Source organism: Myotis brandtii, unplaced genomic scaffold, assembly GCF_000412655.1.
Source record: "Myotis brandtii unplaced genomic scaffold, ASM41265v1 scaffold32, whole genome shotgun sequence".
Lineage (NCBI taxonomy): Eukaryota > Metazoa > Chordata > Mammalia > Chiroptera > Vespertilionidae > Myotis > Myotis brandtii.
The window spans coordinates 861218-876618 of record NW_005362269.1 but is presented as its reverse complement, the minus strand read 5'-3'; the positions used below and the strand labels follow the sequence as shown (position 1 = coordinate 876618).

At 34.2% G+C, this 15401-nt stretch overlaps 1 protein-coding gene across 10 annotated transcripts in view; it reads left to right on the top strand.

Annotated features, from left to right (window-relative positions):
* The window catches only part of CSNK1A1 (casein kinase 1, alpha 1), a 41493-nt gene that overhangs the window by 13457 nt on the left and 12635 nt on the right, over positions 1-15401 (top strand). For 7 of the 10 annotated variants that reach the window (XR_001362925.1, XR_001362924.1, XR_001362927.1 and 4 more), the window contains 6 exons: positions 2011-2137; positions 4832-4930; positions 7231-7314; positions 12196-12335; positions 13549-13627; positions 14893-14967. Coding sequence is in view for 6 of the 10 variants with exons in the window: in XM_014543083.1 (XP_014398569.1) it covers positions 2011-2137; positions 4832-4930; positions 7231-7314; positions 12196-12335; positions 13549-13627; positions 14893-14967 (604 nt within the window). In the remaining 4 variants the exon portion in view is untranslated. The remainder of the gene's footprint in view (positions 1-2010; positions 2138-4831; positions 4931-7230; positions 7315-12195; positions 12336-13548; positions 13628-14892; positions 14968-15401) is intronic. The other 3 variants (XR_001362926.1, XM_005870460.2, XM_014543084.1) reach the window with 1 other exon arrangement.

Genomic DNA, 15401 nt, shown 5'->3' with positions numbered 1-15401 from the left:
GTGATTCTAATGTGCAGCCAAGGTTGAGAACAACTGATCTATAGATGTAGTATTTCCAAAGGTAGCTTCAATAATAGATCCATTACAAATCATTTCACTTCCATGCTCCGCTCTGAGGGCGGGTTCCTGCCTGAAACCTCACCCTCCAGGAAACAGCTGGGGGAGGGCACAGCTGTTTCCAAGACGACCCCTGCAGGACTGATTTCCTTCCGGTTGGTTGCGGTTCTGGCCGTGATGTTACACCCAGGGTTTTTATATAAGGAGATTTTGCTACAGTTTTTATTATTGGGCATTTATAGTGGCAAGAACTGATTTTGGAAGTTCCTGACAGCTTTCTAGCTCAAATTTGCCTCTGCGATTAAGTAATGGAAGAGGGGGAAAAGGGTGGGGAAAAAGGAAAGGAGAACATAACCTATTCACTTTGTTCATCAAAGTGTTAAATTCCCATATGGAAAATAAGGAAGGAAAAGGGAAAATTATAGAACATTCTTGTACAGCAGGTTCTCAAATAATGTTTTGTTCAATGTCATTTTGTTAAAACATGGATGAGATACCATAGGAACTTAACTCTTGTTTATATCAAGAGTTAAAATGTCATATTTTGTTTTGCTTAATTTTTGCATAAAGTCACAGAATCTGTTGGCAATGTTAAGTGAATACTTATTGTAGGTAACAATTTTGGGTACAGTAAGGGCAGACCAACTCTGCCATAGCCACATCTGTTGCTTTTCTTAGGCTTAGTAGGCAAGATTTCTTCAAGTTTAAGCAGAAACTCTTTCCCCACCAGGATACCTATTTCTGAAAATAGGGTGTGAAGTGAATTCCTTCTGTGTTTGATGGCAGTTATTCATGTATCAAGTTTTCAAGAACAGTTGAAGCTAAAGTATAGAAAGGAACATGAACTTTTGTTTTTTAGTTTTTACTTTTTTTATTGATCAGAGAGAGAGAGAGAAACATCAATTGGTTGCCTCCAGCACACGTCCCAACTGGAGACTGAACCCACAATCTAGGTATGTGCTCTGACCAGGAATCAAACCTGATCAAGGGATGATGCTCCAAACAACTGGGTCTGAGCCACACAGGTTAGGGGAGTAATGTTGATTGTTTAGGAAAGTACTCTTATCAGAATTATAGTCATACTAGTGGCCCTCCACGAGTAGCTCGCTGCCGCTTGCCTCAGCTGGCCGCCCTACCCACCGCCACTCGAAGCTCTCCGCCGCATGTAGCTTGCTGCCCCCCCCCTCCTGTAGCTCTCCACCGCCCTGTAACTCGCTGCCCCACCCTCCTACTGATACGGTCCTTACGTGACGGCGTCCCGACCAGTTTGCATATTAACCTACTATAAGTATAGATAGAAACTTGAAATCATTTATTGAAGTGATTCCAAGTCCTTGAAGTCTCTGAAATTAGCAGAGTTATTGGGGACAAATTTTTCCACAATACAGCATGGGATAAGAAAAACATGATTCCCATCAAAAACAAGTTTCATCTTTGTTGTAATACTGGTTATTACCTGTAATCTGAAACTAAGCAAAAAATGTGACTCCTTTAAAGAAATAGGATAAGTAATTATTGATTAAATATTTGGTGGGGAATGGGACAAGAGATATAATATTAGGGATCTTTGCTTTCTGAAATGTTTTGAAATGACTAATATGCATAGTCTTCTTCATTTCTTCAATTAAAAAGAAAGACCAGGTGAGATTAAAGAACTTGCCCAAGGCCACAGGAATCAGTGGCAGATGTGTATAGACTTCAGCTGTTCTGTAAGAGGGGTGTTAAGTCTGCCAGGCAAGACTTAATAGGACAGTGAGGTCACTTGACAGAAGAAAAGTCACCTTACCCTTACTTTGTGTTCAACAATGTACTTACTCAGTGCCTTTATCATCTGAACCAGAGAGGGAAAACTTATTCTTAAGGTTTAAGAATTTTAAAAAATTTGGTGATATTAAGTGATAATCAGCTTTTCATAATGCCTTTGCTTTTTCTTTTTCCTTTTTGTTTTGTTAGGTGGTATGGTCAGGAAAAAGACTACAATGTGCTAGTCATGGATCTTCTTGGACCCAGCCTTGAAGACCTCTTCAATTTCTGTTCAAGAAGGTTCACAATGAAAACTGTACTTATGTTAGCTGACCAGGTATGTGAAATTTTGATGAGAATATGACTGTTCACCACTGTTTAACTTTAGGATCAGCAAATAAGATAAAATAGGAGGATGTACTCATTCAAGTGTACTACTCTGATATGACTTGTAGATGTTTTCCGATCAGTATAGGACAAAAATGGATTATGCTGGTTTACTACTCACCTCTAGACTAGTAGTTTTCATGGTGCTCCATCAGATGAAGAACATTTGTTTTAGTGTTGAATGTAGCAAGTTTCCTTATAAGATTTTGTTTGAAGAAAGGGTTCAGAGTGTAGTATATAAAAATAAATAAATGTACATATTGAAATTTTGGCTAAATTAAACAGATTGAATGCTATGTATTATGTCTGGAACCTTATGAAAGCTATATTTTTTAAAAAGGCACTAAAATCAAGTTTTGTTGTTTTTTGTTTTTTTTTTTGGCCAAATAGATGTTTTTCGAAGTGATGGAAACTCAGGCATTGGTAGAATTTAAGCAAAGTTGGAATTTTTTGAGGTGTCATGAATTCGATCAATGCATTGGCTAGTGTTAGATTAAATTGTTTTAAAGCCAGAGCTTAGGTTTTTCTTTTTATAAGAAAGAAGATGTGTTTTAAAGAATTTTAAGATATGGTAATAGAGTCAGAAATAAGCCTTACGGAAACAGGTAAATACATATAATTTTTAATTTTGGTCAAGATACCTTTAAGGGCAGGAAACTGTTGGAATTGGGTCAAGTTAACTTAATGTGTAAAATTGCTGTGGAAGAGAAAAGCGTTTTAAAAATTTAGACCAAATATCATAAGAAAGTAAAATGAGATGATAAACAGAACTAGCATTTGAGGTAGAATTTTAGGAAAAATACAAAGGATTAGAAAGTAGTGCTCACTTTTTTTGTAATCAGCGCCTGATATTCCCTAAGTTTAACATATTAGTAAAGTACGGTGTTCTATTTGTGGCATATTATGGGCTCAAACATTAAAAAGTTTAAAACCTTTTAATATGTTTGAACTAACATGTAAGTGAATCCTCATAAAAGTTTTATATTCTATAGCCTCAGTAACACATAGGCATTTATAAGGAAACATTTCAGGGCCTGCTACTGTAATTAGCACTGGGGGAAGAGGGGTATGAAAAAACATAACTAGTTCCTTCTAGGAGCTTAGAGTTTACTAGTATTAGAGAAAAATGGAAAAATACAATGTTCTAGGTTCTGTGATAAAAGTATATTCTGGGTACACTGGTTGCGAAGGATAAAGAATAATTCAGGATGCAGAAAAGCATTTGTTTTAGCAGGTAACAGCTAAGTCTTGATGATAGGCAACACTCAAATTAGTCTAAAGTTTGTGCTATTGTCTTTCCCCCAGTGTTTTCCTAGTGAGTTAATAGTCACAGTTTAATGAAGGGTATTATTTAGCTAGGACGAATGTGTACATTAAGTGAGCCAAGTGGTTTGTTTAATTCCTTAATGAACAAGGTGGTACTTGGACATTGCATATATCTACTTCCTTGAGAGTATAAACAGTGTAAGCCAGAGATTACAGATTTGGCTTCAAAAGACATTTGTCAAGGTAAATGAGTAAGTTTTAGAATCTTTATATTCCTAGTAATAAAAACTCGGGAAAATTAGGACAAATAAAAAAAATAGAACCTTGACACGTACTACTGAGAAGAGCAAGAACATGGGTAAGATAATGTTGGCAGTCTGGCTATGGCAAACATTGTCAAATAAAACAATTTCTAAGTCTCTTACAGAATAGGTAGACATATTTGATCATTTGAAGTTAAAACTATTTTAGAAGAGATATCATAAATAGTCAAAAGACAGGTTTTTAAAAAATGTAAATCTATTTACATAACAAATTACAGATAAAAGATTGTTGTATACAAAGAATTTTTGAAAAATTGACAAGAAAAGAACAAGTCAAAAGAATAATGGACAAAAAAATATATATTGACAGTTTATAGAATAGTAAATTGAAATGATCAGTACAAATGAACAGATTTCCAAACTAAGTGTTAGGGGATAATTGTCAAAGTGGCAAAATTTAGAAAGAACTGAAATCACTTTACTAGTGGGATAAAAGAATACTCTCATATACTCCTAGTCGAAAAATGAATTGTTAATAACCTATTTTAAAAGGCACCTATCAAAATGAAAAATACCCTTTAACCCAGCAACTCTCCCTGAAATTGTGTGGAACTTATAGCCCATAGAAATAAAAGCACTAGTAGGTAGCATATTTAAGTTTATTAATATAATTATTGCTTACAGTAGGGAAATAATAACAATACTGTAAGTTGGGGAAAACGTATCTATACCACAGAATATTTGTAAGACCTACACCATTTGACTTGATAGAATTTTCAAGAAAAACTTGTCAGATGGCATGTTAACAATTCAGATTTTGAATATGATTATATTAGTGTGGAGAAAAAAATGGGGGCGTCCAAAAAATGTTAAAAAAAGGAAAAAAAAGGAAATCCAGCATGTATACGGCCTCATTTATATAAAGTCATATGCTTATTTTGTATGCTACCAACTTCCAGGAATGTTTTGGATATGTGTAGTTAAAAATAAATAAGCAAACAAGAATAAAGTTAATAAAGTGCTTCTATTTCAGTTTAAAACAATAACAATTTATAGCTTTTATCATCTAATTCAAATTGCTTGACTCAATTTTCTCTTCCTTTTTCTTTCCCCAGATGATCAGTAGAATTGAATATGTGCATACAAAGAATTTTATACACAGAGACATTAAACCAGATAACTTCCTAATGGGTATTGGGCGTCACTGTAATAAGGTTAGTCAAATGTTCTTTGCATGAAAGAACACAGAGTAAAAACTCCAAGAATTGCTTTGGTAAACTTGCGTTTTTTAAAAAGTCATAGTAAATTTAATTTGCTATTGATAATTGCTTTAAAATATTGTACTAACTAGAAGAATATCAGCTAACTCTTATTAACTTAGTAACTTGAAATAAATTTTCTCCAACTTACCCAACCAAGGTTAGTTATTTATATGAAATATAAAATTCCCAAGGGCTTTATAATGAAATGTAATAATCTGTTACTGAACTGTTGAACAGTTTTAGCTATTTTATATTCATATGTGCTTGTGCCAGCGTGGAAACCATGGTGTTGACATTTGCTGACTGAGCATGGTTGATAATGAGCATTCTTCAGTCCTTGGATTTCTGTATTCAAAAGGATAACTTTTGGGCCTGCTTCAAAGTAGTTGACATTTTTTTGGGTGCCAAGTTGGGTGGATTCTCTATCCCTTCTCCCCCTTTCAAAGGAAAATATTAAGTGGAATGAATATCCATACAACAAAATTAGTGTTCATTGGGGTCTCAGAGCTGTTGAACTTTTGGGGGATGATTGGGTTTTAGCTAGTGACGCATGATTGCAGTTAGAAACTAAATTGTGTTAACTTTTTCTGCAATTATTAGCGTATTGAGTGAATTGCTTTATTTATCGATTGATTCAATGTTGAGCTCGGGCAGACAGGCAGCATTGGCAATACACTAAACATATTGTGATCTAATGATCTGATAGAAATTCTCAACTTCAGGACAACTTGGAGGCTTTTTGTTTTTTTATGATTTTTTGTTTTGTTATGTTTTTGGAAGGAAGATTTCCCATTTGATTTATTAAACCATTAAGAAATGTTTGGTGTTTTAGGTCTAGCTGTATATGTTTACCTTTGTTTGCCTGTATGAATGCCAACTTGGAGCTATTACCATTAGAACTGGTGTTATTTGTTAATGTGTGAGACATTAATGCTGGTCTGACCAAGTTTTAGGAAATTAAATTTTTTTTGTTGGAAGCTGAGTTAAATATTTAAAAAACAAAGGTGTTTAAATCTATATATAACTTACCTTGACATTCCCAAATTGCATCATCTTTTTTTTTCTTTTTTTTTTTAAATATTATATTGCTTCTCTCTTTGAAGCATCCAGGTTCTTAATTGTTATTGCCAAACCTGGTAATGTAATTGAAAGAATTTACTGGTCTTAATTTTGGGGCAGTTCTGTCAGTTTGACCCTAATCTTTTGGGCATTTCACAGCCCCCCACCCCATTTCCCCTGCCCTCCCCCCCAAGATCTGTTATCCTCATGTGATCTGTATTGATATTGCAGGACATGGTTTTTTGCCTTAAACGAAATTATGATCTAGATAATTCCTCTTTGCTTCCTCCCCTCCCCCTTTAAAAATAGCTTGTTAATCACGCAGTTGTGTTAGAAAATCCAAATTGCCCAGCGATGAAAATCTTTAGGATTTTGTGTCCTCTTTAGAGATATTAAATAGGATACTGTGGAGCTACTTGCTGTTACACAGATTCAGAGAACCCCTAGGGTAGAAGCACAGTGTTTTAACTTAGCTAAGACTCAAATTCTAAATGTTCTTGAACATTTTAGACTAGTGTTTTGTTTATGTAGTTGGTTTCTAGTGTTTTCTGTATTGTAGTTTGAAAAATGCCAGTTGTATGAGACTGGATTCTTTGGTCAGCTTGTTCCAGTAGTTTTCTATTAATTGGAAAACATAGTTTTGGGGGGCTTTTGAGGTTGACTTTTCAAGTAAAATTTATTATTTTGAAAATTGTTCTGAATTTGATGTTTAGGAGTGGCCACTCCAATCTTAGTGAATTTGCTCATCTCTTCCAGTAATCAGCCCTGCATGCTTATGAAAATAAATTTTAAGGTGACTAAATGCCTTCTACCTCTTCCTTACTGAAGATTTTTTTCCCCCTGTCTAATTTTTGGGGAGAGAAGGGCAGATTATGGTACTAAAGATTACAAATCCAAATTCCCCATTTTTGATTAAAAAATTAAAGAGCCAAATGTCACCATTGCTATCCCTGTTTCAGGCAGTGACACATTATAGCGGCATTAAAAAACCTGAGTATTTTCCAGAATTCAAATGTTCTTGATCATGTGATTCTTATTTGGAAAACTGAGAAGCTCAGTGCTTGGTGGAAGAAGGATGGCATTTGGCTACCCTGTTCTTTCTCTAATGCCTCGGTGTTGCCTGTCTGCGCCGGCCATTGTTGCAATGTAAGCAATACTGTTTGATGCACTGCCACCCTCTATTGTCTGTTTAGTGTTTAGAATCTCCAGTGGGGAAGAGGAAAAGAAGCATGACTGTTAGTACTTCTCAGGACCCATCTTTCTCAGGATTAAACCAGGTCTGAAACTGTCTCCTATTCCAAACTCAATCCCAAATTCATGTGCTTTTCTTTTTTTATTGTTTTATTTTGATTATTTTTGTTTTGTTTTAATTCTGGAAAATGTAGATCTTTCTCAAGCACCTCTTACGTTGGCATTATTCAGACATACTTGGCAAACATAACATTACTAAGATGTTTCTTTGTGGCTTTCGCTTAAACTTCTAAAGTTTAGAGAAAACCTAATGAAAACAGGATTATGTTTAGATCTCTAACATCCATGTAAGGAAATAATACGTTAGTCTAGTATGGAAATTCTTTACTTGGTGATAAACTTGAAATAGACTTTTTAGTTTAAAAATGTATTTGGAGTTGCATAACTCAGTGCATGAAATACATCAGTACTGAATGGTGAATATATTATGCCTTAACTCTCTTCTCCTTCCCTAATGGCCTTCAGGTAAGTAAGTATAGGTCAGATTTCAGTTCTACTGTTTCTAGAATTGATTTACCTCAGTAAGAACATATGCTCTGGAAATAGAAGACATTGCATTCTAACAATATAACAATAACATAATTAAACAATTGCCATTAATAACACACAAATTAAGTGAATGTATAATCTGATGATTTAGTGCAGGGGTCCTCAAACTTTTTAAACAGGGGGCCAGTTCACTGTCCCTCAGACCGTTGGAGGGCCAGACTATAGTTTAAAAAAAAACTATGAACAAATTCCTATGCACACTGCACATATCTTATTTTGAAGTAAAAAAAAAACAAAACGGGAACAAATACAATATTTGTATTTGCATGTGGCCCGCGGGGCGTAGTTTGAGGACCCCTGATTTAGTGTTTGGCAGTCTAGATAAACACCCTCATAATTTTCTAACTTTTTAAAACGTAAGCAGAACTCTTCACAATCTTTTACATTTGTAGATATTAAATATGTTTCTTACTGGATGAATTTTCAGACAAACAAGGGGAAATAGGTGGGTTTTTTTCTATTTAAATAATAGTTTTTTTAATCATAAAATTTAGGTAAATTTTGAAGCTCAAGAGCAAATGAGTCTTTATCAATTTAAGATACACTGAGAAGGAAGTATTGCCATGAGTAATTTAAAAAAGAAAGTTGTATTTTATATGTGAGCATATGTTGTAGTTCCTTAATTACCACATGCATCATCTGAGTGATATGTAATTTTTGTCCATACTACCCAGCATTATTTTAGGGGCCACCTTCTCTTGCTGTCACAAAGGTTTCATAAATTTACATTTATTTTTATTCATGGACAAAGAAGTAGTACCAACTGTGGTGACTAGGTTTGGTTGGGAAAAGAGGGAAGTGTTATAAGTGTGTGAGGCACATTGTAAGGCAAATTTGGTTCTCCTTTTTTACTTATTCATTAATTCACACATTTTACTTATATTTTGTACCATAATTATTTAATAATTTCCATTAATTTTTTTTGAATTGTTTATATTCTCTATAGATTAGCTGGGTTGTGAGGAAAAGTGACTTTGTTAAGTCTTTGGAGGGGCAGGGTAATGTGACCCCTGGTTAGGAGAAATTGATGCATATACTAAAAACTAAAATTGGCAGTAGTGTTTCTGAAGAAAATGCACCTCTACTGAATAGAGTTATCCCAGTATATCCAACATTAACTCATTTCCACATGCCTTTGAAGAATCGTGCTGTATTCTTTAACACAGGAAGAAATTTTACTTAGAACATACATATTTTTAAAACCCACAGTTTTGCTTGACTCACCAAAGAGATTAGGCCTCTCTTTGCATATATAAACCTATAAAAATGCATTATCTTATGACTTACTAAATACTGACTTCCTTGTTTGTTCTACCTTTACATATTTGCGGTTGTTTGTATCCTTGGTATCATGTGGTTTCATGTATATACTTCCATTATATGTTTACATTCATTTTTAAATTCACAGCATAGAAAGCTACTAAAGATGCTTAATAGATCTCAGAAAATGATGAATTACCCAGAGATTTAAAAACTTTTTTAAATTTTTAAGTAGTTTTTCTTTCAATTGTTTGCTCTTAAAATAGGATACCTTTGTTTGGCAGTGACATTACTTTTCCTGACTTAGATTTTACAAGAGAAATTTTTAAATTGATTTGCTTTGTAGTATTTTGTTTTGATACCAATGATTGAGATGTTTAAGAAGATAGTGTTTGAATGTTTTTTGTTTTCTTCATTACATTTCATCGTTTAGAGTTGTGGAAGGAAAAATACACTAGTGAACAGTTTCTAAAGCAGTCTTTTTAGTTGTGAGAAAGTGTGTGGTTATTGAATTGCACATCAGCTTCTGATTGTCGATTTAGACACGAATGAAGCTATCAGACATAATCATGTCAGAGATGTTCCTATTTTCTCTACTTTGAAGTAATGAACGAAGAAATCCTGGAAAATAGCCCTTAGAGGAGAGTCTATGTTCTAATCCAGTGATGGCAAACCTTTTGAGCTCAGCGTGTCAACATTTTGAAAAACCCTAACTTAACTCTGATGCCGTGTCACATATAGAAATTTTTTGATCTTTGCAACCATAGTAAAACAAAGATTTATATTTTTGATATTTATTTTATATATTTAAATGCCATTTAACAAAGAAAAATCAACCAAAAAAATGAGTTCTGAAACTGTCTCCTATTCTCATAGGTTCACCATCACTGTTCTAATCACTTCTTATTCAAAATCCACATAATTCTTAGGGATATTTTTTAAATACTTTGAGGCTGGGTGTCCTTTTGTGTTTATTTTTCCCTTGATTGATTTTCTATATGAATCTGTGGAGCTTAAGTCATAATTTCTGTTTTGCCTAAGAGAAATATTTTGCTCATTTTGATACTTGTGTACTAAACTGATATTCATATGAAGACAAACAGCATGAGTTTTTTTGTTTTATAACACTTTATATTTCTATAACTCAGTTGCTTAAGTTAGTGTCTTTATAAGAGCTTTCTTTATTCAACTACATTTTACTAAAAATTTAATCTTCATTTTTTATAGTAGTAAATCAAATAAATATCACATTGTTAACATAGTTACAGAAGCTCAAACCTCATTGTCTTTTTGATCCAGCTTAAAGCTGAGACTAGGTTAAGAGTGCCTGCCTGAAATAGGTATTTTTCATCCAACTAAGAGAAACACTTGGTCAGATCTTTTTCACTTAAATTAATAACTTGCTTTATTTTTTGACACAAACCCTAACAGACTAGGTAATCAGGTTTTCCAGCATATCACAAATTATAAACTGTGACAGAAGGAACCCCAATGTCAGCCTAATGGAAAAAAACTACAAAATTTAGGCATAACTAGTAAAGAGTAATAGTCTAGGGCCATGGTCAGTAAACTGCGGCTCGCGAGCCACATGCGGCTCTTTGGCCCCTTGAGTGTGGCTCTTCCTAAGCCTTAGGAGTACCCTAATTAAGTTAATAACAATGTACCGCCGAAACCGGTTTGGCTCAGTGGATAGAGCGTTGGCCTGTGGACTGAAGGGTCCCGGGTTCGATTCCGGTCAAGGGCATGTACCTGGGTTGCGGGCACATCCCCAGTGGGAGATGTGCAGGAGGCAGCTGGTCGATGTTTCTCTCTCATCGATGTTTCTAACTCTCTATCTCTCTCCCTTCCTCTCTGTAAAAAATCAATAAAATATATTTAAAAAAAAAAAAAAAAAAAAAAATGTACCTACCTATATAGTTTAAGTTTAAAAAATTTGGCTCTCAAAAGAAATTTCAATCGTTGTACCGTTGATATTTGGCTCTGTTGACTAATGAGTTTGCCGACCACTGGTCTAGGGCTATATTAGTTTAAGGGCATATAGACTTGCTTTGCTTAATAATCTTAATGTGATTTTATGATAAAAGCTACACTTTTAAGTAAATATTGTTTATTTTGCTTTAGAAGGTAGGTAAATGTGAACATATTTGGATTTTTTTGTCAAAAATAGTTTGGTTTGTTTTCTCTTAAAGGTGTTGTGTTTTGTTTCATTTTTAATATATTTTTTATTGATTTCAGAGCAGAAGGGAGAGGGAGAGAGACAGAAACATCAATGTTGAGAGAGAATCACCAACCGGCCGCCTCCTGCACGCTCCCCACTGGGGACCGAGCCCACAACCTGGGCATGTGCCCTCAACCGGAATCAAACCCGGGACCCTTCAGTTTGCAGGCTGATGCTCTGTCCACTGAACCAACCAGCTAGGGCTCTTTTAAAGGTTTTAATTATGGGGAGTAAACGGCGAATTACTTAAAAATCAACATTATAAATGAGTATCTTAATCTCTTTGTACCATATATGAGAGAGCACTAAACTTTATTTTATAATACAATATTAGTTTGGTTTTTGGTTAGGTTATCTAAACTGCTGATTGTAAGCCACCTTGATATTAAGTACTTTTTTAAAGATTTTAGGTCAACTTGTTATAGTTTCTAGAAGTTTAACCTGATCACATGCATAAATGTCATTTCATGTAGTAGAATGTAATGCATGCTTGTTTAAAAAATGCTTATTTTTTGTTAAAAAAAATCTTGGGTTTTCTTGTTAATATCAAACTTTGAGAGCTGTCTTGTTTACCAATAGTAACTGGATATCGGGTTCCATTATGGCACACAGCACACAGGCTTCTGGGTGTGGAATGAACTGAGCCTGTGAAATTGTTCAGTTGACAGAATCAAACACTTGACCTAACTATTTTTTTAAACTTGATTTATTGATGAGGACTAATAAAAGCTTATTGGAGTGTTACGTTTGTTCATGATATCTGTTCTACTTATGATACTTTGATGTATTTGAACAAAGAAAGTAGATGCCATTTAATGAATAAAATAGTTTAATTGAACAAGGTGGAAACCTAATAATGTCTTTTTATTTTCTTTTAAAGTTATTCCTTATTGATTTTGGTTTGGCCAAAAAGTACAGAGACAACAGGACAAGGCAACACATACCATACAGAGAAGATAAAAATCTCACTGGCACTGCCCGATATGCTAGCATCAATGCACATCTTGGTATTGAACAGAGGTGAGTTTGACAGTTGAATGTGTTAATAAAATTCATAGCAAAAGCCATTGATGTGTTTTTTTTTTAATATTTCAGTTAGTCTCTTACAGTATCTAAAGATATCTCTTGGCTGACTGAGTATTTGAAGGGTGCTTATTAAATCTTTTACCTGCTGCTTTAGCCAGTGCAGAGAAGCCAATTAAATGAGGCCTTTTTGTTTTCTTTGTTGAAGGTCATCCCTTGGGAAGAAAAATACTGCATAGCGAAAAGTTAGATGCATAAATGCAATTTTATCATGATGTTTATATTTGCAGCTGAAGATAGCACTCATTTTCTTAATGCTGATCTTGAGCTTTTATATTTTAGTGATACAAGTTGAGTTTTGGGGAAGACTATAAGTTATTTTTACAAGGAAAATGTTATCTGAGTACTAATGAACCAAAAGGGGTTGGTGGATCATCTTCTGTCCTACTCTTGCATACCATAAATTAATAGCATCTAGTTTGAATAAATCTTCATAATCTCTGCTGTTTCTTGGCTTGAGTTCTAGGTTTTCATGTTCTCCATCTTTTATAAATCATTTTTTGCTCCGTAAACCAAGCTTAGAAAATACCCATGAATATCTGAATACCCTGGGTTAAACTGATTTCACATTTTCTATAGGTCAAAGTATTACCAGTTCTTAAATATATAGATCTGTCTGAATGTATGTATGTATGTATGTATGTATGTTATAGTTGACCCTTGAACAAGTCAGGTTTGAACTGCTCTGGGTCTGGTCTGTTGAATGTGGTCAGTTGAAAGAAGTCTGCATATAAGTGTAGCCTTGCATTTCAAACCTGTGTTGTTCAAGGTTTGAGAGAAAGAGAGAGAGATCATATAGATGTTTAATTAGGTTTACATTAATTTATTTCAGCCTCGATAAAGTTATGAGGTTCTGCAAAACTTAACAAGAGTTCTGCTCTTTGGTTTGGAAAGTTGTTTAGCTAAATCCTTTTTGCTCTTCTCTAAAAATTACGTTGCAAGGCAATGTTAGATTTTACAATCTGGGATTCTATGAGTTTTATTTAGAAGTAACCCATTAATGAACGTTTTTATTACCTTAACTATGTACCTTCTTGTACAAGACACCAAATTGCTCTCTCCTCACTTGACAAAATTCTTCTGTGTACCTGGCTTTCTTTAACGTTTTTCATAATAATTTCAGCTTATAAATTTACATTTTCTTTTCTAGTCGCCGGGACGACATGGAATCATTAGGATATGTTTTGATGTATTTTAATAGAACCAGCCTGCCATGGCAAGGATTAAAGGTAAACCAGACTCAAATGACCAGTTTTTGTTTTTTAATTTATCTTTATTTTTGAAAGTATTACAGATGTTACCCTTTTATTCCCCTCTCCACTCCACACCTCCTCTTTTGTTTTAAGAGTAAAAATAATATTGGGGATGAACTTTAAGTCTCTTTCAAATAGGAGGTGTTCTAAAATGGAATTACTTTATTTTTACTTTTTATTGGGAAATAAAATCTGATCATTTCAGTAAGAATAAGCTAATAGAATCCCACATTCACACCTGAAGAACACACATTTTTGGGAGACAGGAAGCCAGGTACCCATTAGCAACCAGAAGCTTTATCTGGATAGAAGTTAACATGGGCTAAGAAATTAGGTGGAGACGTTCTCATTTTGATGTGTTGCCATTATACTTTTGTGTACAGTAAAACTGGTTTAGCCAGTAATACTAGCTGTATTATTTAATTATCCTAACATTTCTTTTGTGTGTATTAATGATAAATATCTGTGTCTTAGAATTGAATGGCTGTGTTATATGTTAATATTTTATTCATCCTTTAAAGGAAAATTGTGTCTGTATTTTTTTTTAATTATCTGTGAGACTAGGAACTTGTTTTGTGTTTATGTGTGAGTAGCTTTATTCATTATTAATATTTTTCATTGGAAAGGTATTTTGACTTAGCACCAGTTATTTTTATTGCTTTTTTTCTTCTCCTTTTTAAGAGGAAGGGAGAGGGATAGAGAGATAGAAACATCAATGAGAGAGACATTATTGATCGGCTGCCCCTTCCATGCCTCCCACAGGGATCAAGCCTGCAACCCGGGCATAGGCCCTGACCGGGAATTGAACCAATGGCCTCTTGGTTCCTGGTTCGATGCTCAACCGCTGAGCTACACTGGCCGGGTGGCACGAGTTATTAATGTCACTAAATGATGGGCTCATTTTTTTGTGTTGATTTGCTTATATCTTTGCTCTTGTGTTGACTATGGGTTAAGAAAATTTCAAATTTGACCACCCATGTTTTATTTAAATCATACATATCTTCATGTTCCTGTTAGACTCACCCTCTTTTAATAGCTAAAAATGTTATTGAAATAGAAACCCATATAGAAATCAACAATTTGGCCAGGGTGGGGTACTTAAATGTGTTGTACTTTGGGGTTTGTTTAAATCTAGGTTATGTTCTCTTGAATCTTAAGTTTACATTTGTGTCTAGTATGTTAAACTAATAAGGATCTCAGTAATACTGAACATGTCTGTGTGGTTTGATTCTTTTCCACAGGCTGCAACAAAGAAACAAAAATATGAAAAAATTAGTGAAAAGAAGATGTCCACTCCTGTGGAAGTTTTATGTAAGGTAGGTGTACATGCTTGATTTTGTTTTTAATATAAATGATCCACGAACAAAAAGAAACACTTTTCTTGCCATCTCTGGAACTTAAACATCGTTTTAGGAGCTAGCCATTTGCCATTAAGTGTGTTTTACTGTTTCTGGTTTCTTTGAGCTCTGTCATCTGTTAAAAATTATAGGGAAAATAAGAGAGCAGGCAAACTTTTCTAATGGAGCCTCACTAATTTATGAGAGATATTACATTTTAAAATATTCTAAATTTAAAAAGGACATCGACAGTTGGTACAAAAGGAGTAGGGAAACAAAGGCTAGCAGATCAGAACAAAATAAAATAGTACATGTGTGACAATATAGATGACTGAATCAGGCTTATTTCTCTGAAATCTCAAACTTTGTAGAGAAGCACGTGAGTTTAGAATGGAAAGATGTTCTGTGGGAAA